General features: G+C 35.9%; 1 protein-coding gene across 3 annotated transcripts in view; it reads right to left on the minus strand.

Moving 5' to 3' along the window:
* Positions 1-20,410: 20,410 nt before the first annotated feature.
* Positions 20,411-23,297, minus strand: part of LOC150108334 (uncharacterized) — a 166,025-nt gene continuing 163,138 nt past the window's right edge. For all 3 annotated transcript variants that reach the window (XM_090415743.1, XM_090415740.1, XM_090415741.1), the window contains exon 9: positions 20,411-20,578. In XM_090415743.1, the coding sequence (XP_090271869.1) occupies positions 20,505-20,578 (74 nt within the window). In that variant the 3' untranslated portion in view covers positions 20,411-20,504. The remainder of the gene's footprint in view (positions 20,579-23,297) is intronic.

The raw sequence follows: 23,297 nt of genomic DNA on the forward strand, positions 1-23,297 counted from the left end.
GTCTTTGTCAAGTTCACATTCAAATCCGCTGATCGTACAAGCTGTCAATTACAATGAAACAGATTACTACAAATATAAAAGACCGAAGGCTATTCTACTCCCAACTGATCATACCTAATACAACTGCCCACAGAGAGCGAGCTTAATTGCTCACAAAACTCCCTCTCTCAAATAACTCTCATTACAGATTAAGGGGAATATGAAAAGCACTTGTGCTTCACCCATCCTGACAGTAGCGTTAATGGTAAAAAACCTTGGTATCTCTCCCGGGACTGGCTCTCACTGATGTGCTTTTGCACAGAAGTGGTTGCTTTCCCTAGGATGGGATTATGAGCTTTGCTCTCTTAAGTTTCTTCCGAATCCAGTTCCCAGTGAGGAAAGCTTAGATTTCGGGGGTTTGCCCTGAGACAGCATTTTGAGCCTCTGGGGAAGGTGTTTTACAGCATTGCCCATGAGGGGCCTTGTCGGTGGATGCTTTCCCCTGGAATATGAGCAGGTCTGCTTGGCGGTGGGGTAAGCCTATCTGAGTAGAGCCAACGCTGAGTTGGACGATCTCTCAGTCATTTGTAGGGGAGGGGATCGCCTAATTTTTAGAGACTGCTTTACTTATGCATTGTGCATTGCACAGAAGTGGTCCCTTTCCTTGAGGTATGAGAGGCTCTGCTTGAGGGAGATTTTTGCCTGTCTCTCATTGCGGCCACAGCTGAGATTATGGCTCCGTCTGGTGGTGGGGTGAGCCTGCCACTGAGTAGAGCCAACGCTGAGAAGTTCTTCTTGGTGACGGGGTGAGCCTGTCATTGAGTGGAATAACGCTGAGTTGGACGATCCTTCGGTCACTCGTAGGGAGTGGTCTGGGGGTCGCCTAATTTTTAGAGAGGACTTTACTTATACAGCACCTCAATAAAGGTCGAAATCGGTCTGGGCAGTAGCCCTTCCCATTATGCATTGCATTTACACGCCTGAAAGGGGGTGTGCTTTGCATTGTGGGATACATACTAAGGCAAGTGATATGTTGTCATTAGCCCCTATATATAAGTAGCTCGGACATGAATATATTTCACGGGCAAAACTTTGTTTTGATCACTTGGGAAAAGGATTAAAACCAAGTATAAAATTTCTTGGTATCATATATATATATATATATATATATATATGAACAATATATAATCTTTTAACTAGAGCTCAGTGATCTCGCATGGTATTTGGAACAAGCATTTCGCAGGATGTAGAGTACAAACAAAATACAAGTATCAGTTTTAGATCAACTGGTCGCATATTCATTGCAAACAGCTATCAAGAAAAAAAAGTGCATACAACTCTTGAAGACACCGATAAATCAAACATATTTTACTTTAAAATAAATTACGATAAAAGAAAAAAAAACATATTTCAAGTTTGCCGCTTGGTACTGGATTCACCTTATTTAGGCTGAATTGAAATTTCAGTCTAAATATAAGTTTCTAGGGAATGAGTTTCTCACTTGTGAGACTATGCAATAATGCTGAAATATGATGAAAACTGCATTATCATCAGGATTACTTCTCATTTGGTTACAAGATTTAAACTCCGGATCTCCAGTTACGTAATCCTAGATCTGTTCTATCAGATTCAAATCCTGCGAATTCTGGAAATCGCTGGTGTGTTCAGCGAACCACTTTCGAACGACACGTAGGAACGTGGCACAGGCCATTATTCTACTGAAACACACCCGTGCCATCTAGGAAGACAGTCACCATGAAGAAAGCTTACAAGGAGGAAGATAGAGTGGATTGTAATCTAGTCGTAATTTCATCCCCTGGTGAATAAATTCCGTGGTTAGGTATTTCTTCGTCTATGGACATGCATAAGGCGGGACAACCTACATTCATTAAGAGTATCATTAAATATGCCTGCCCTCCTTTGGACTGGCGAATGCAGCTTTGCCCATCATCCTTCTACTCGGAGCTCCTTAATTAGAGCTCCACGAACACCCGCCATTCAACCTGTATCTTTCGATCTTTATCGAAGTCCTTCGTATCACATCCTTTGTCCATGTCGATAAGTAGCTTCGAATGCAAGTGCATCACACACCTCCACTGCTGTGTGTACTGGCTTTCGCCCTGCCATCTGTCAGGGTAGAATGCCCAATTAATGTAACAAGTAGTGAGAACGCACACACTTTTGACTAACCTATCCTTTTCAAAGGATGGGGCTAATAGAATACCAGTTTTGTACATTAAAATTAAAATGCAGTATAGCATATATAGTATAGTATGTCCGGTATCTAACTGTCTCTGACCAAACTGATTTCTCGCTAACCTGTTATCACATTAAAAGTTTTACTTTGATGATAGAGCACTCCTTTCCTCTTCCTCGTTTGTTAACCCGTGATGGTTAAATGATCCATGATCTTCCATAATTAAAGCCATAATAACACTGATTTCCTTGCTATTCTGCAGCAGATTGAGAAGAGTGTAATGAATTTCAATGCTACTAAAATACAGTCGTGGCTTATTTCGAGCAAGGGATTACACTCCACTTCACTTTATCTTTAATAATGCCTAGTCTCTGATTTCATTTTTCGGATCCTTTTGTGGGACAATCGCATTCATGACCTCATCAGTCTAAAAAAAAATTATTTTCTCCTTAGGACACTGCTTCTACCTTCTGTGTAAATCCCAAATTTGCCCATTGTGAAAATACTCCCAAATATGTTCGATGCTACTTAGTAAAGAGCAATCTGCTTGATAGATAACGCATTTTACTATCACTCATTTTCTCACAGACATTCTGCATCTGACCTTTCTATAGGTATTTCCATATACAAATCACTTAAACGAATTGATAGCCATCATTCCTTCCCTTTCTTCTCAGTGAGCAGCTGCTAATCAACATCAACATACAATTCGGCTTTAAACTTACTGAGCATGAGCCAGCCAACGTCTCATCCATTTCTTTCATACTTTTGTTTTATGGAACAATCTCCTTCATAGTCTTTTCCCCTAGGGATTAAGACTTCCAGCTGATCATAAAATACATCAGCAGGTCTTTTTCTTTCCGCTCAACCACTTATAACACTGTAATAACATAAGTTCTGCAACGTTTGGAGTGTAGTATTCATATATCATAAGGTGAACAGCATGGTCTCAGGTGGGTTTGTCTGGTTTGTGGTATTTTTTGGCATGATTAGATTCCCAGCAGCATATTATATCAGCGGGGGCTATGCTACAAAAAAACTGAGGAGGCAAAGGATCTTGGCATACTGATGGATAGGAAGGAAGTTCAAAGGTCACATAGCAAAAGTTACAAATACAACTCAAAGGATAATTGAGATGATGAAGCGAACCTTGACACCTAAGGATAAAGAAGTCATTTTGCATGTTTATAAGTCTTTGATAAGACCACACCTATATTATTGTGTTCAGATTTAGTCTCCCGAATTCCAAGGGGATAAAGCTGTGGAAAGGGTGCAAAGAAGAGCTACAAAGATTATACCCAAATTATGGTATTTATATTATGACGACAGATTGCGAGTATGTGGATTACAGACTCTGGTTAACAAGCGAAAGAGAGGGGGGGAGACATGATAGAGGTCTATAAACTTTTGAATGGATGTTATAGGATATTGTCTGATGAAAATTTTCGTTATATGGAAAGTGGGGAGAGAACATGGGGCATCCATGGAAGTTAAGATTGTTCAGAGTCAAGAAATGGGTAAGAGCTAGGTTTTTCTCTCACAGAGCAGTGAGTGGGTGGACTAATTTGCCTTTAGAGGTAGTGAGTGCATCTAGTGTGAATGAATTTAAAGCAGAGGCATAGATAGAGGGGGGGGGCACTTTTGAACATTTTTGAACTTTTGCAGTTAATTCTAAAATACAGTCTCGAGAATTCAGTTCCAACTATTGTAATACTACAGCGAATTTTCCTCACAATTGCTCTAAGTGTTGTTAGAGGAGTTTTTCTAAATAAAATTGATTAAGAATTACCTACATTACTATTAAATCGAAATTTGCTAACAGAAAAGCAAGAAATTTAACATTTTAGAATGTTGAAATTAAAGTTATACTTCAAAAATAAACAGTGTTTTAATTTATTGCCCTATATGTCGTTTTGACTTTTTGTAGTATTTTTGGTGTGTATTGAGAGGGGCGGCAAAATCTCTAGCTACACCACTGATTTAAAGGAAGGTAGCCTCCCCCCCCCCCCCCCCGAGGGTACACAACTGGGCCATCGCCAGTTGGGCGACAGAAACTTACAAATTTTTGCACGCTTATCAGGCATACGATTTGTCGGATTTAAAAATCCGATTTTTTTTTTTTTTTTTTTGTAAATACTGTATTGGTAAAATGTATAAATATGGTTAAGACTTATGAGGTATGAGTTATAAGTTATGAACTATAAGTTTTGAGTTATTTCCACATAATTGAAAAAAAAAAATAATAATAATAATCCAGACCTAACGACCTAAGCTAAAATTTTTTAACTTATCGAAAATTAGGTCTGGATTATTTTTAGTTTTTTTTTTTTTTTCCCTCCGATATTCTAACAACCTAATCTGACCTAAGCTTACCAGCGTGAATTTGCATCTGATATTCTAATTTCGATAATTTAAAAAATTTTATTTTTTCGAAGAATTATATCATATATCAAAATTTGTAGGATCATTTAAGAAAGAAATGGTTAAAAAGAGGTCCGAAAATGATTTAAAAATGAAAAGGTATAATTGCACAATATTAAAATAAAGAAAAAACACATTTTTAATTCATTTATTAATATTATTTTGTAATTAACAAACACATTTACACATGTTACATATATGTATTAAAACAAAAAAGTATATGAAATTCAAATCAAAATTTTTTATTTTAAATTTATTCATATTATAGGTTATATACAATACCACGTAAATATTCTATTATATTTTCCCTATCGTAATTTATAACTTTTTTCAAAATTCTTTGGTCAGTTTCATCGTAACGTGTACATTTGTGCTGATGTTGGAAAAAAAAAAAAAAAAACTGCTACTGCTCTTTCATAATCAGCATGATGTTTTTTTTTTTTTTTTAATTTTTTGTATTCCATTTACAAAAATCCATAAATTTAGATGACTTGTGCTTCTGCCAAAGCTTAATTGCAATTTTCGATGACAGACTTCCGCATAATTATTTGCCCTATCGCTTCCATTTATTGTTCATTGGTACACAGACCAAAGTTTGAGGGAAAAATCGGTCGAGCAGTGGTTCTATTATTCCTTAAACGACCTATGTATGTATTCGTAAACCATTCTAAACTTGGTTCAAATTCATTGGATAAATGATTCTCAAGTTCAGAAATTGAGTAAATAATATCTTGTTCTGGAAAGAAAGCAAGTGAAGTGATCATTTTTGAATTTAAAGCGAATTGCGCATCAGAATTTTATCTAGTTAAAAGTTTGCATGAAGCTAAATGCTTACGAAGATTTTGTACGAGATGAAAAAAGCAACCATACTATACGTAAAGCTCGATGAATGGCAATTTCATAATCAATATTCATATTTTCGGGATCTAGTAATGGCCACATTTCATGTATCATATAATATAATTTTGTGTATGTTTCAAGAGTCTTATTAGGTAGTAAACAATACAAAACAAGGAAAACAGGACATCCATCCTTTTTTAGCCAACATAACAAAAATTTGAGCAAAAAGAGGGGATCAAGTAAAAATGTGCCATTCACAAATAATTCATTCATACTTTGGCTCCACATTGCATGACTTTCACGACGAAAAATGAATACATGTATTATCATTATGACATAAACGAAAATATTAACTGACTCATTTTTTTGCATGGAAAATTTCAATATAACCTATGTAATTTCGTAATTCTTACAAATTTTATGTTTATACCGTTCTTTTAATTCATTTCTCAAAAAAAATATTATTTAAATTTAACAGACAGTAAATCAATTGAATAACATTGCATATTTGATCTATTATTTTGTCGCCCACTTGGCCATTGTCCAGTTGACCGCGTACGAGTCCTTGATTCCCTGGAGGTCTCAGATAACAGTAATGAATAATATTAAAAATCGATGAAATTTTAAGAAAAGCAACAGAGTAGTTTGGTTAAAAAAAAAAAAAAACATGGAGAAAAAAATGTCTGAAAAAGTTTTATGCACAATTTCAAAATTCTTGCATCTGTCGATAAAAATTTTAAGTACAATTATCCCTTGCTTAACGCGGCGAAATTAATTGCGTCAGTTCCTTTATATACGCGGCAAGAGTTTTAATTAACGCGCTTTTAAATTTACCAAGATTTCACCAAATACGACATCATTGCTACAACCCATGGACGTCGTTGCAACTTTCAAAGCCTATTTTCTTAAAAAGACATTCTCAGAAGTAGTAGAAACAACAACGGGAGAAAATCGTGGGAGCAAGTGTCTTCTAGCTGCATGAGAGCTGTTTGGAAAAACCTTTTGCCAGAATGCGCTAATGAGTTCGGTGGTTTTCAAAATCCTGTGAACAACGTGGTTGAAGAAATCGTTGTAATTGGTAAAGACCTTGGTTTTGATGATGTCGATGCAAATGTTAAATTATTCAATTCAATAGATTTCAGTGATAACGATCTTCCTGAAATTGAACAACAACGCGCATATGAAGACAACAAACAAATAGAATGTGAAGATGAGATTCCAAAGGAGATAACAATCACAGAACTGGATGGAATATTTCGCAGTTTAGAATCGCTTAAACAGCAAGTAATGGATATGGATCCAGATGTTAATCGAAGAATGCTTGTTTATCGAGGTCTAGAGAGCCATTTTGCTTGTTATAGTAGAATATATGCCAATAGGAAAAAAAAAAAAGAAAACTGTTCAAACGACTCTTGATAACTTTTTTTTGATAAAAAATTGCAGTAACTAATGTAGATAGCGGGATGAAAAACCCAGATAAACTGGGGTTTTTCATCCCACAAGCAGGCAAACAGGTCCCGTGAACACACAGGTTAGAGTCATAGGATATAGTACGGCAAGGAAGCCAACAGGAAACTATCTTGGTCATAATCATTTCCCTAGTATGGCAGCATATAGCTACCCTCACCAGCCTTATGGCTGAGGGAATTGAACAGAATGTAGATACAAGCATTTTTAAACGTTTACTTTTCATTCATTTTTTATCTTTCCTAAAAGAGTACCATACAACACGAATTATTAATACAGTAATCAATCATGGACGAATTGTAATTTTTACCATTAATTATTATATTTGATTAACGCGATTTTGATATACGCGGTACAGCACAAAGGTGTTGATACAGTAAATATGAACATTTTAAGTGTAATCTAAAATAAAAGATCTAAACAACATATCTAATGCCATTTCATTCCCCTCCTTCATTGGGATAAAGTGGCAGTCGTTTTTTTTTTGAAGACTTTTTTTTTGGAGACTATAATGATTTTTAAACTTTCAAAATCAGTAATTAAATTAATTTAGGCAGCGTGTAAATAAAAGGCAATGTTCGTAACCTGAAACAGTATTTATTTCTGTGTGTGTGGCATCATTTAAAACAGTTTATTGTAAATAAAAATCATATCAATTCTGAAAACAAACTGACTTGTGAAAAATGGTTTTACTTTTCAATAAATATCAAAATTTGCTAGATTTATTAAAAAGTTTCCCATTATAATAATTTTGAAAATTTGCCGTGCTATTGTAAAATGGAGCAAATAAAGCAGAATACAGACATTAGGTTCTAGACCACCATTGTATAGCAATTAACAATTTTTTTTCCCCACTTGCAGATCCATGTAATGGTTTAATAACATTTTTAAGCAGTCCTATACGAGGAGGGGGATATACGAGGATATAAGAGTAAGACATACGAGGAGATATGAGGATATAAGAATATGAACATAAGATATAAGAACATAAGTTATCTTCACAACTCTACTACTAGTATGTTCCTTCTTGTGGTTATATTAATACTTTCATATCATTTTGTTCAGATTATAAATATCAGTTTATCAGAACTTTCCAGAACCCCCCCCCACCCCTCATATGTGCATAACTGACATGATAAACAATTTAAGTCAGACAAAATGAAAAATTTAGAATGACTTTTACAAACAAAAAAGTTAATCTGAATAACTTGGCTTAAGGGAACATGCCAACCATTTTGGTCTTGAATCTACACCACTAAAGGTTTTTCCGTCTTGGCAATAAGATTGTAACATTTATGAATAACTGTAGCATTAACTAGAGTAGCACTTTCCACTTCACTTAGAACTTTATCTTTGTTTTTTTTTTATCTGTAACAACAGTGGTACGAGTTAAGTTTACAAGAAGAGTCACAGAGAGAAATCAACCAATGTTACGGCGTCTGACGCTGCAGTCCAGGCTCTTGATGGTAAATATGCTACAAGGACTCATATTAACATTTTGCAACTCAATATGAATGGTACTCAGAGAAAAATGGATGAACTTAAATAAACACTTTACAAAAACAATATCCATATTGCTTGTCTACAAGAAACAAAATGAAACAAAAATCTGAACTTCAGCATTAAAGGATACATAATTCTTAGGAAAGATAGAGACAGAAGAACCGGTGGAGGGCTTGTTATCCTTTTGAAGACCCCAGAAATCAAATTATTCAAAGAAATCATTCTAAATCAATATTTAAATAATAACAATTCAACAGAAGCTCAAGTTGTTGAAATACACCTACCAAATCATTCTGTGGTGAGAGCAAGAACAGTCAATCAGTTCAAGGAGTGGTATGATAGACTTTGTTTCCTAGGAAGGTCCTCCCATGATGAATCTCTTGACTCCGTGGAGGCCCGAATAACAATAATTACAAATGTCTACCACCCTGAAAATACAAATATTGACACAGACATCATTGAAAAGCTAAGCGAAGCACCAACTGATACAACCATCATATTTGGTGACCTAAATGCAAAAAGCCCAACGTGGGGCTCCCCCGATATAGACCATAAAGGTCAACAATTGAAAGACCTCTTTACAGATTTGGAACTCACAACAATTAACAACGGACAGAGTACGTATCTCTCTAAAACTATGGGAACTGAATCTGCTATCGACATCACAACTATTAATTATAACATTGCATCAAGGGCACAATGGAAAATTTTGGAAAATGCCATCAGTGACCACAGACGCATAACAACACTAAACTTCAAGATTGATCAAGAACAGCAAATGAAGAGGACATGGAACTTTAGAAAAGCTGACTAGACAAGGTTTACTCAAATCTTGGAGAACCTTTGTCAAGATGAACCTGTCTCTGGAAACCTTGATAGAAAATTACAAATCTTTACTTCACACATCAATAAAGCTGCCAATGCAACAATACCAAGAGGCAAACGGAAAAATACCTGGATACCATATTGGAAAGATCACAATATCGATTATATGATTACAGAAAGAGACAATGAACAATGAACAATTCAGAATTAATAAAACTGATGAATCCAGAAAGAAATTAATGGATATAACACACAAAATAGAACAGGAAATTGGAAGTGCAAGCAAGAGAAATGGGCAGATCTTTGCTGTAACCTGGATCCAAGAAAAGACAGCCAACACTGGAACATTATTAGAATGCTAGACAACATCAAAGAAGAGAACCAACAGAAAACAAACTTCATCATAAATGCTGGGGAAAAAGCTATTACAGATCAAGAAATGGCAAATATAGGTGGCAAAAAATTATTCAAACAACTCCAAACTTGAGTATAAAAAGACTCTCAATAAACTCACAAGTAAGATACTAAAATAAGCAAGAACATACAATCTAATGGCATCTCCTCTGAAGAATTTACACTAAGTGAACTAAATTCATCAATTGAGAAAACTGCATCTGATAAATCTCCTGATAATGATCTTATCTTTGGTGATATGGTCAAACACCTTGGCAAAAACGCCAAAGAAAAACTTCTGGACATTCTTAATACCTCTTGGCAAAGTATTAAGAACATTCTTAATACTTCATAATAAATTTAGTTTAATCCTTTATCCAAGTGTCAGCAAACAAAGTTTGCACCTGAAGTATCAGGTAACTCATGATAAAGGTGGACTAAGCTCTCATCACTTGTCTTAATATCTTATTTAGTATATAATTATTATATTATTATTAGTGCCTCCATAGCGCAATTGGAAGAATGACGGTACGTTGCGCCCTTCAATTAGAAAAGGCCTAAGTTCTAGTCTCGTCATGACGGGAGGAATTTTTATATGGGCTTTTTCAGTTGAAGGCGAGTTACCCAATCTCATACGGAAGTAGCAGGGTTTTTTCATCCAGCGTACAGACAAATTGGCCCTTCAGAACACACGCAATTTACAGACAAAAAAATACTAGCTGTGGTGGTCGTCGTGGTGGGCTGTGGATGGCACTGATATAGATGATTGGTAGTAGAGGCTCGGAGAAGTGGTGGAGACGGAGAGTTGTCCTCCCGCGATGAGTCTTTGGACTCCTTGGAGGTGTCACGAATAATAATAATAATAATAATAATCTCCCATAATGCAAAGCACATCTCCTTGCTGACATGTATAATGTTATGCATTAAGGGAAGGGCCACTACCCAGACTGATTTCGACCTTTATTGAGGTCTTGTCAGTGGGAGACCTCCATAAAGGTCGAAAACGGTCTGGGTAGTGGCCCTTTCCTTAATGCATAGCATTATACATGTCTGTAAGGAGGTGTGCTCTGCATTATAGGAGATACTAAGACAAGTGATGAGAGATTAGTTTTACCATGAGTTGCCTCAGTCCTGAAGATACTTCAGGCTCAAACTTTGTTTGCTTACACGTGGATAAAGGATTAAACTAAATTTATTATAGTCAAACCAAGTGGGGGGAAAATAACTTCCAACATTCTTAATACCTCAGGCAAACTACCAAAAGAATGGAAAAAATCAGTTATTGTACCTATCCTAAAACTTGACAAAAATGTGGCGGAATGCCAAAGCTATATAGACCTATCACATTAACTAGCATATTCTGTAAAATTACTGAAAGAATCATACACTCCAGACCCATGCATTGGCTCACAAAAAATAAAAAAATTAACTACTACAACCTATTGAGCCCATCATTCGATGACAGATCAATTATTCTACTTCTGCCAAACAATAATAGACTCATTTCAGGAAAAACCAACAAAAAAAAAAAGACAACTGTTATATACCTTGATATGACTGCTACTTTTGATTGTGTTTGGATCAAAAAATTAATACAAATAGTACATGATATGTGAATTAGAGGAAATGCTTTAATCTGGATCGTTGATTTCATGAGAGGAAGAAAGATCAGGGTTAGAATCAATTCAGCAATATCTAGAGAGCAGAGAATCTGGGCTGTTGTTCCCAGGGCTCAGTCCCTTACTATTCCTTTTATATGTCAATAACATTCATTCCTACATTATAGAGAACACAAAAGTAGCCTGTAGACGATATAGTTATCAGGCACACACTACTGAAAAATTAAAGGGTCAGAAGAGATTCTAAACAAATCCATGAGAAGATCAGAAAAATGGTCAGATGAACTTAAACTCAAAATCAACCCAGATAAAACAAAACTAAGCATCTTTAGTACAGACAGGAAAAATAGATATAGACATTCCTACAATCTCAAAGTCATGATCAACAACAGGCTAATTGAAAAAGTCGCAAATCCAAAATACCTTGGTATTACGCTTGATCAAGAATTATGGTTTGCACAACACATCTCTGACACTTCCAACAGGGCTCTCAAAAAACTAAATATATCGAAAAGGCTTTGCAGAACAAATTGGGACACAAAGCTAAAAATTCTAGTCACCTTCGGCTTCATCGGTAAAGGAAAAATTAGACAAAGTACAAGCAAAAGTGTCCAAGATTATCATTGGTGCAGTCTCATCCACTAACATCAGAGCCCAACAGGAATGTGGGCTTGACCTAGAGCAGCGCTTCTCAAACTGTGGGTCGCGGCCCCCTTGGGGGCAGTAGGTTTTGTTCAGGGGGGCCGTGAAATAATGAAAACAAATTTAAAATGTTTTAAGACTAAGTAGATTTTTTTTATTTTAAAAGAAACGTATTTAACTTTTATTATTTCTTTTTTGTTATTTTTTTATATTTTAATGAAAAAATTCTCACATTGGTGTTGGTTCACAAACTTTGCTTCCTGCGTATTTCGGCGCTTAATGAATATTAGTAAATATTGTTTATTCATATGTTTCATTTCAAAGCAGTGGTTAATTGTATTTACTTCGAATGTTCTCCAGGGAAGCTCCACATCTTCTTGTCCCTTTCATCACACGTTCGTAATCAGGGACTGTTGATACTGACTTTATATACATATCAAAACTCGTTTTATATTATCACTGTCATCCAAGCTAGTTTTCTGTTACCAACAAAAGTTTCGCATATACTTCACACATGAAAAAAAGCTTAAACAAGTTCATGTGGGGAGACAGCAACTCCCTTCCAGTGGTAAACAACACCCCTCCCTAACAGCCACTATACTGCAGAGGCAATAAAAACAAGTACTTTTATTATGCCAGTGAATAAGGTATGAGGAGTCTGTGTAATGTATTTCTCAACAAATAGTGAAATTACAGACAACTGGGATAAAAACACACTAATTAATCAATCACATTTCCCCCCATACAGAAACTATGTTGTATAGACTGAAACAAAACCATATGTTGCATGGGCAAACACAGTATATAACTAAAAACTATTGTTATTAATTAGATGTGTGTGAGTTCGATTTCCCAAGGCAACAATAAAATTCAACCGAACGTGTTAAAATTCCTAAGAGTGTTAAAACTAAGTAATATATATATATATACAGTATATATAATGAATGTTATGGCAGTTTCACACATGGAATTCGGTTGAAGAGAGTTAGCATTTCAACTCAATTGTCAGCTATGCTTTTATCTCTCGGTTACGCGATGTTTTGTTAATACCGCACCAATCATATGCACGTTTTAATAACCTGCCTTTGCTGTCTGTTTTGCGTTAGGATTAATTACCTTAAAGAGAGAAAATTCACAAAAGAGAAAAATGTTCCTGGTCTGGGAATTTCCTTATTCAGGTAATATTCACTAATTTCATGTTATCAGTCTGTGGTGTGCCAGTATCGGTAAGTGGTGATATTATTTGACCTATTCTAAGTTAAAAAATTTAACCCTGAAATGGAGAAGTGGCTGATAAAAAATAAAAAAACATTCCCGCGAACAATCCGAAGAAGCAGAAACAGACTCAAAAAAAAAAGGACAGTATTTCATATTTTACCAGAACAGCCCGCATCGTCTTCAGAACCAAACGGTAAGAGGCAAAAAATGTAATACATGCATTTGATTTTTGCAATATTCGCTGTGTATGTTTTGTATTGAATATAAATACAATAAATATTATAATAATATATCTCTCTATTACGGTTTTTTTTTCGAGGGGGGCCGTGAAATATTTTAATTTTTGTAAAGGGGGCCCTGACATCCAGAAGTTTGGGAAGCACTGACCTAGAGGACAGACAGAAATTTGCCACCATAAAATTCATTAATAAGCAAAGCAGGCAAACCAGCCTTGAGAACTCAACACTACAGACATGAGATACACCAGGGCGTAGGGCTGACCACCTTATCCTGTGAACGGTTTGAGGTCCGATGATTAATAAACCCTCGACACCGCAAGGTAAAAGAGGGAAAAAGAAGATGAGATGAGATATCAGAAGCTACCAAAGCGATCATATCTTCCTAAAATCTTATGAACATTGGAATCAAAAATGCAGACTTCACAGATCATCAACTTTACAATATGATGACACTATCAGGAAGGAAATAGGTCATGATCACCTAAATGCCCACATAAGCAAAGAACCTCTATTTTCCAGTCCTTTACCTTCAAATACCTCCATAAATCTAAACCTTATAAAACTCTGTACAAAAAAAAAAAAAAAAAAAAAAAGAATCAAAAGAAATGCTCAAAGAAAAAGGCCTGTCAACTACTATCAACCTTCTTTCATCCTCCAAACAGGTTATTTGTTATACTGATGGATCATCAGACACTAGTATGATTAATGGAGGTTCTGTGTTCTCCTTCTACTCCCGAAAGGTGAAAAATGGATCTGGGAGAATTGCTTCCAATTTTACCAGCGAACTTTACGCAATAAATATAGCATTTGAAGCCTACTTAAAATTATCATCTCAACAATCTGAGGGAATATAATTTACAGTGATTCAAGATCAGCTATGGAGGCAATCAAAAATAGCAATACCAAGCTCACACAAGACATCCATAAACTCTTAAACCAACTAAAGTGTTTGAGAAAAAGTTGCATTTTACAATGGATTCCTGCTCATGTAGACATTGATTACAATGAAGCAGTTAATAAATTAGCAAAAAAAAGGCCAGAAACTCATCCAAGAAACTGACATAACTCTTGCTGATGCCAATGCACTAGCAAAATCTAAACTAATTCCACTAAAATCAGGGATACAACACCAAATTCCCGAAATCAATGCTGACAGAAAGACCTCCACCACGATAGCAAGAATCGAAACAGGAAATTTCAGAGGAATGAAGATCAATACAGATGATACAAGAACATACAGAAACTGCAATAACTGCCCTAATACTGAACTGACACCCACTCACATTTTTACATGTCCAGCAATTACAGCAGCCTTGCAAGCAATAGACCCTAATCCTGAACAACAGCTCTATACGAACAAAATCATCGACATAGTCAAAGCAGCTCAAGGAGCACATGGAAATATCTAAGACTCTTCAAAAGACAAGACAACAACGACGACGACGAGATAAGTTTAACCCGAGACATCTCTCTGTGTTCGCTACACAATCTTCATTAAATTTAATAATTTTAATCTGAGCATGTAATGTAATAGATTTACACGTTTTTTCATTGCTGGTAATTAGTTTACGGAATTACAACGCAAATGAAGTATATTAATTAAAGGTAACTTTAATGAATCACTTCTATATTTCGGCAACGTCACATTTCCATCTTCAGGAACATAAAGATATGGTATGTGCACTCAGGAACTAACACAAAGCAAATGAGGAAGAAAGCAAGAAACTAATATTGTTCCTAAAGTCCTAATGGTGCCCTCTTGCGGGCTAATTTGGTAGTCTTGGCAGTTGGGCTGAAGTTCTCATAATGAAAGTCTCCCAAATTTGGGGCAGTTTCATGCACCCAAATTTGTTGAGGTTAGGAACGTTTTTTAGAGCTGCTGAAGATTCTTTGAATAATCTTTCGTATTTAAACTTGCTGCGATAAATTATTTTCTATATCTATATCCCCTACTATTTCTATTTTCTATATCCCCTACATCCAGGGCACCTCTGAAAAAATAACCAATATCCTCAAAACATATGACCTTACTTCCTGTTACAGACCATACAAAAAGTTGGCATCCCTTATCTGCTCTACCAAAGACCAACCACTTCCCCTAGACCTACCTGGTGTATACCAGGTCCCTTGCAGCTGCAAATTGTCCTACTTTGGCCAAACAGGCAGAACAACAAATATCAGGATTTCAGAACACCAAGACTACATCCGGTTTCACCAGTACAGTCGCTCTGGGCTGGCAGACCATGCCTTAGATACCCACCATAAAATTCGTTGGAAGAAAACAAAAATAATTCATCGCAGCAAGTTTAAATACGAAAGATTATTCAAAGAATCTTCAGCAGCTCTAAAAAAACGTTCCTAACCTCAACAAATTTGGGTGCATGAAACTGCCCCAAATTTGGGAGACTTTCATTATGAGAACTTCAGCCCAACTGCCAAGACTACCAAATTAGCCCGCAAGAGGGCACCATTAGGACTTTAGGAACAATATTAGTTTCTTGCTTTCTTCCTCATTTGCTTTGTGTTAGTTCCTGAGTGCACATACCATATCTTTATGTTCCTGAAGATGGCAATGTGACATTGCCGAAATATAGAAGTGATTCATTAAAGTTACCTTTAATTAATATACTTCATTTGCGTTGTTAATTTCGTAAACTAATAACCAACGTATAAGCCTTGCTACTTTTTTTCATTGTTGCAACAGAACCCTAACTTTGTGGGTTTTTAAAATTTTTTTCTGCCATTATTAACAACAATAAAATAATAGTTAGAAACAGTTTACAATTCACAGCAAAAGACTAAATCACAAAGCCGTGTAGTGCAAAACAATATCGTAAATAACTACGTTCACAAACACTGCACTTACAGGGTGTTCGGGATAAATTTGACAGTTTCGTAAGGAAAAAGAAAATCTTCTTTGTATCTATTAAATTTAATGAATTGACAAAAAAACATTACAGGCAGAGTTAATTACAATACTATCAACAAGATTTACTCAAAATAACCACCATTAGCATCGATCACAGCTTCAATTCTGCTTCGGAACCTCGAACAAGCTGATGCTACAGTCTCCCTGGGAAGGGCCGCAAAAACTGTTTTAATTTTATCCATTAACTGGGCTTTTGTATTACTGGAAGTGCGATTGGTGTCTTTTTCAACTGCGCCCCATACAAAATAATCCATGGGGTTAAGGTCTGGGGAGTTTGGAGGCCAAACATTTGGACTGGTGAAGTCGTAGAAATTTTCAGACAACCATTTTTGACTTTTCCCAGAGGTGTGGCAAGGGGCCGAATCCTGCTGCCATACATACGGCCTACCATTGGCTACCCTTGTTATCCAGGGCTTGACTACAGTTAGCAACTCCACGAACAAAGCCCGAATTCCAATGCCAGGGTTCTTCAACACCTGTTCCTGCAGATTTGCGAGGAATTCTGCTGTACGAACGCAATCAGATCGTCTGCTAGGGATCTTTCTTCTTGCTACATCCTCGTAGTCACCATTGCAAGTCTCTAGTTCATGCCTGATTGTTTTTACTGTATTCAGGGAGCATTGGGCAGCAGTCGTAATATCCTTATTTTGATGGCGGGCACGAATCATCATGATACAAGTTATTCTCTTCCATGATTCAGGTGGGTTCCAGCTATCCATCCTTTCTGACATCTTGTATATGAATGAAGAAGGGTCCAAACTTTTAAATGAAGAGAAGTGTGTGTTAATACATGTAACTTACGGAAAAATATAATTAATTATAAATATGTCAAATTTATCCCTAACACCCTGTAGGTTGATTCATCATGTTGCTAAAAAACCGTCGTCGTATGAGAAAATGTGCCATTCGTATACATGGATATTGGTCACAATTGAAAAGCACTGTATGAGTGGATCATCATAAGGCAGAATATTACTGTACTTATCATTTACTTATTATTTATGTACTTATCATGTACCAATCATGCACTTATTATTCTCCCATGCATTACTAACATCCTTCTCTTGAAGATTTTTATGCAATGGAACAGCTTCAAGTTTCCTCCTAAGCTTTTCATAATCACCTACCCTTAGTTCCACATACACCCCCCTCCTTGACAAAAGTCAAAACCGCATGCTCACTCTCCCAAACTATAGGAAACGTGACCACCTTGGCTGGATAGCCTCTTCTGATCCTATGACCAGATCCAATATTCTCATACTCCGAGTCCCCACCATCACAGACTGCCTCAAGTAATTTTCTCTCAGTAAGTGTATAAATTCCATTTCCTTCCTGCCATGTGATCTTTCCTCCTTTCAATTTATATCATCGCAGTTGAAGCCCCCCCATGATAATTACTCGACCTGCACACATTGTGCTAATTTTCTGATGCATGTTTTCTACATCATCTCTGGAATCCCCTAGCAACCAATGATATATTTTTTTCTTATTGGTTTCAACCTCACACCAGATTGCCTCAAAAAGAACTGTCATCCTCCTGCCTATCTCCTATTGTTTTTGGCTGCAATTCACCTGCTATCAGCAATATCCCCCCATCCCATCTTCCCTATCCTACCTGAAAATACTAAAGCCTTACATTGTATTCCTGTAACTACATTATCTGCTGTTTGCCAAGTCTCACTAATACTTATAACAAGGTTGTGCTAACCAATGCCAAAAACTCCTCTCTCTTTTCCTTATGCTTGCATCATTAGTATATAAAAACTGTAACATCCCTTTACTTCCTGAAGTGACTGCCTTATTTCATATTCTTGCTTCAGAGACTAGATTCTGCATTTGTTGATGATGCTCTCACTCACTCATCTCATGAATGCCTTCACACATACATACACACACTTGCATCCACCCTAATTGCTTATGTTTTCTTGACTTTGTGCTTCCACACTCTCAGTGAAGAAAGCACTCAGGTACTACTAAAACCATTTAAGTGCAGTCTGTCAGCATTACATGAAACTTTCCATCCATAAAACACACACACACACACACACCACCATTACAAATCCTACATCATTCCTTCTGCACAACCTGCATATTGATTACTTTGCTATCAATGCCCTCCTCCTCAGTTCACCTCTATTATAGCATGGCAGGGGACTTGCAATCTTCACCTTTTTTTTTGTTCTTGTTTTTTTGCTTCATCCAACAACCATTCACATCCTCCCTCAAAGAATACTTCTCACCTCTCAGGTCATTTTTGCCAACCGAGATAATTCTTTCATGTTAACTTTCTACATTCTGATAGCATTATTATTATTATTAATTTTTGCACCAGGGAAACAAGAGTTGTTACACTTTCATTAAGTACTCCTCTGATCATAGAATCTCTTTACAAAATTTCCATCTTACCTTGTTTCTTGCATTTACTCATATGATCTTAATTCTTACCTCAGACGTCCTGCTTTTTTACTTTTCTCAGTCCTGCTAATCTCTTGACATTTCTGCAATTTTTCAATGTCACTTTATTAATTAATAATGACAATGAAATTAATTAAAAAATTATTAATTAATGTCAACATTAATTCTGACATTAACATTTTCCAGTCTGCCATCGATAATGTCTACTCTACTCTATCAGCATGTCTTTCATTCTCTCCATCCAACTGGCACTCACTCTCAAAACACTTACTACACACACACTCACCAGTTTTACTCTCCTTTTATAAATTATTATTTTATTATTATTATTACGTGACACTTCCTGGGAGTCCAAAGATTCATCAAGGGAGGGCACCTACTCTAAAACTTTCTGTCTCCACCACTCAATTCACCAACTACGACAAACTGCAACTACACCAATGCAATCTACTGCCAAGCACCATCACTAGTATTTTCACAGACAATCACACACATCCATGGCCACGGCAGGATTCGAACTTGCAGCCTTTTGGCTGGAGAGCGAATATGCTAATCACTTGGCCAACCAGGCTGGCAAAAACTTAGTTCACTGGTCGGCTACTAGAATCGTACTTACTCTTTGGTCAATCTATCGCCATGGAAGGCACATGCCACTTCCACTGAACTACACTGGCATTACAACACCTCATATATAAATCTTTCAACTTTCACAACAAAAACATCTCACAAATACTGAACTCAATAAAATCACACAAATTCAATTCACTCAATAAGGACAATTTTACTGCCATTGTTCTAGCATGCACTGGCACCTTACTGATAATATCAAATTTAAACAAACATACAAGGTTTGCTTAAAACTAAGTAACTCAGCCTATCGCATTCCTATATAAAATCTACAGTGAATCAACTTATTATTATTATTAACTAAATTATGAAAAAATAACTCATCTTTCAGTAGTACTAATAACCAGCAACAACTTATAAAATGCACCACTTCATGACTGTCTCTAGTCTCTGTATGTCTACAGAGACTAGAGAGAACAAGGGATCAATACAGGAAAGTTGAATAAGAGTGTAGTTAGTGAGGATGCATGGGCTAAATTGCTTGGGGAGTGATAAACAAATGGAGTGAATTGATAGAGATAGTGAGGAGAACACTGTCAGTGAATCAGTTAAAGAAGAGGCACTGTGTGAGTGATATTAGCATCAACACCTCGTATAACACTGTTAACATACAAACATTATTATTGATCAGAGGTGAATTTCATCAATATTTCTATTATTTTTGTGAGAACTATAATAATGTCTACAAAGTTCACTTCAAATAATTCTATTATGGAACAGCAATGCTGTATCTGAGAAGGATGCTAAAAGTCAGTGCATTCATATTAATCTCTGACCCATTTTTGGCTTATCCACTCTAGATGTATAATTTTGCAACAACAAATAGTCCAACCGAAACCAAAAACTGAAATGATTCAATCAAGTTTCACAGAGCTTCTAAATATCAAATTTCATCCAGCTAATGCAAAATTATTAATATCAATTTGAATCTTATTCTGAAAAAGTGGATGTTCCATGTTGGTTTCCAAATTGAAACAATGACCAAAGAAAATACTTTACATAAATATTTCAGCTGAGATATGCAGATTATAATAAATGGATGTTAATGCTGAAAATAAACATAAAAATTATAAAATTAAGATATTTCATACACAAATGAAAGAAATTAATTTTTTTTATTGCTAACTATCTACACATCCTGATTTTATTTAATGACATAAAAATTTCTGATCTTCAAATCTTCTTAATCTTTAGCTGTGTTTCTTAGCAGATTCAAGTAATTGAAGACACATTATATGTCTGGCTCCTTTTGCTATCTGAAGAGCTTTTCAAATAGAGAGAGAGAAAGAAAGAAGGAAAAAAAAAGTGTTAAAATATAACTTTTAGCAAATATTGTAGAAAAACTGCTTTATCACTGGAATTTTTACAATCCTGTAAAATGATTATAGATTGTAGTTCTAGAAAGTAGTACAGCACAACCCCTCCTCATTTCTTACCCAACTATCACTCACAGGTTAGTAATTGTGAAATTGCCAGTCATAATTAAATTAAAGCATTTTTAAAAATGTTTATATAAAATTAATTTTTATACCAATCCTATCAACAAATAGATACAGCTGATATGGCACTTTTACCACCTAAGAAATTTATATTAAATATAGTATATATCAAATATATTCAGGTAAACATAATGCCAAAAAAATAATTTCCCTCAGTTTACTCATGTCTTGTATTTTTTTTTCTAATTTTGAGAATTTCAACAAAAATACATCTCCCTAAGAATACAAAAGGGTCAAAGCTGTATAACGCTTTGACCCTTATAAAGGAATGCGGAGAACCGACTAGGGCTTCTGACCTAATGTCAAATCCTCACCTTCTCGTGGTGCACCCTGTTGGGTATCTACCTGGATACTGAATGAACGAGGATGGGCTGGCAATTTGGGATTTAGCCGACCAAACTGTATTCTTATTGGCTTAAACCAATATAGAAAATGATGGTACAACGTGACAAAAAATTTCATTCCGGGTGGAGCGTCGCCCGGTTAAACGAGTCCCCTGTTGTTTTTGCCAGAGAACCAGGGCGAACAGTGAAAAGTCAGCTACTGGAACAAATCCTAAAACACACCCCAACTCAACATCCCCAGAGTTAAAGTTTGGTACTAACAACATAAGGAGCAAAGAAATGGAGTTAGCTGAAGAATTAGATAAGTACCAGATCGACATAATAGGGGTGACTGAAACAAAAAAGACAAAAACTGGTGAGATCTTTCTGAGCAATAAATACAAAATAATATATTCAGGAAATGACAATCAAGGAAAAGAAGGAGTAGCCATAGTATTCAACACAAAATACGAGGCTAATTTTCTTGAATGGCAGGCACTCAAGTAGAGTGATGTGGGCCAATATCAGAATGGGGAATTGGACAATGAGACTTATTTGTGCCTATGGTCCCCCAGAAGGTTCTACTAAGGTAGAAGTGGAGGAATTTTTTGATGTTTTAGAAAAAGCAACTGACACAATGAAAAAGGAAAAGTTGGTCCTTGTTGGGGATCTAAATAGCAGAGTAGGAAATGATTGTCAAACATACAAAAATATTTCGGGAAAATTTGGAGAAAAGAGTAAAGCTAATAATAATGGCAAATACCTGTTGGATTTCTGCTCAGCATGGACTGGTTATTACTAACACCATGTTCCAACATAAAAATGTGCACAAATTCACATGGAGAGAAGAGGCAAGGAATAAGAAAAGTCTTATTGACTATGTTATTGTTGATAGTGATGTTTTCTCTCTGGTGCAGGACACCAGAGTGTACAGAGGATTTGAAATCGGAAGCGATCACTATTTAGTATTGAGCAGGATAAAATTGAATTTCATATTGAAAAAAATACCATGTAAGAAAGTTTTAAAGCGAATAAAAGTTGAGCAGCTCTCAGATGTGAACTGTAGACTAAAATACGCAAAGATTATTGAAGAAAAAATGAAAGAGTTTGCGAACAGGAACCAAACCTTGAAGATTCAGTGGCAAGCCTGGAAGAAAACCCTGATTGATTCAGCCAGAGAGGCATGTGGTGAGGTTGTCTGCAAGGATAGAAAAATCAGAACTCCATGGTGGACACAGGAAGTTAAAGAGTCAGTGAAGGAAAAGAAGAAAACATATCAAAAGTTTCCTGGCAAATAAGTCAGTTTTTGCTCTAAGAGAATACAGAGACAAATGTAAGAAAGCGAAACACTGTGTAAAACTAGCTAAACAAAACTCATGGGAGGACTTTGGCAAAAACATAGAAAATAAATATCAAGAAGGTGGTAAGATATTCTGAGGTTGTTGAAGAAATTTAGAAATGGAGGAAAGAGTGCTGTAAAAGGAGTTAGAGATGATAAAGGTGACATGAAAACAGGAGAAAAAGATATGCTTGAAGTATGGAGTAATTACTTTGAAATATCACTAAATGAAACAAGCAGTGAGAGCACAGTGGTAAAAAACACTCAATAGGCATACAGTCAGGAATACATATTCATACTTGAAGTAGAAAAAGCTATCAAAGGCTTGAAATGTGGAAAGGCAGCAGGAGTAGATGATATTCGACCAGAAATTCTGAAGTGTGGTGGTATAAAAGTCTTATAGTGGCTGCACTGCATAGTTCAGAAAGCCTGGACAGAGGGACTAATTCCCAATGACTGGAGTTGAGCTCTCATAGTACCCATATATGAAAAGGGAAATAAAACTGAATGTGAGAATTACAGAGGTATTTCCTTACTGAGTGTTCCTGGCAAGATCTATGCAAGTATACTTGAAAAACGATTGAGAAGACTTGTGGAAGAAAAGCTTGGTGAAGAACAAGCTGGATTCAGGCCAAATAGAGGCTTTCAGAATCAGATCTTCACTTTATGACAAATAGTTGAGAAAGCATGGGAATATAATAAAGATCTGTACTTAAGTTTTGTCGATCTGGAAAAGGCATATGACAAGGTGCCAAGAGAGAAGTTATTCAATATGCTACAGTTATATAGTGTCAATGAGGCATTATATCAAGCAATACTTAG

Source organism: Typopeltis vanoorti, chromosome 3, assembly GCF_054136105.1.
Source record: "Typopeltis vanoorti isolate ZY-2024b chromosome 3, IOZ_Tvanoo_1.0, whole genome shotgun sequence".
NCBI classification, from domain to species: domain Eukaryota; kingdom Metazoa; phylum Arthropoda; class Arachnida; order Uropygi; family Thelyphonidae; genus Typopeltis; species Typopeltis vanoorti.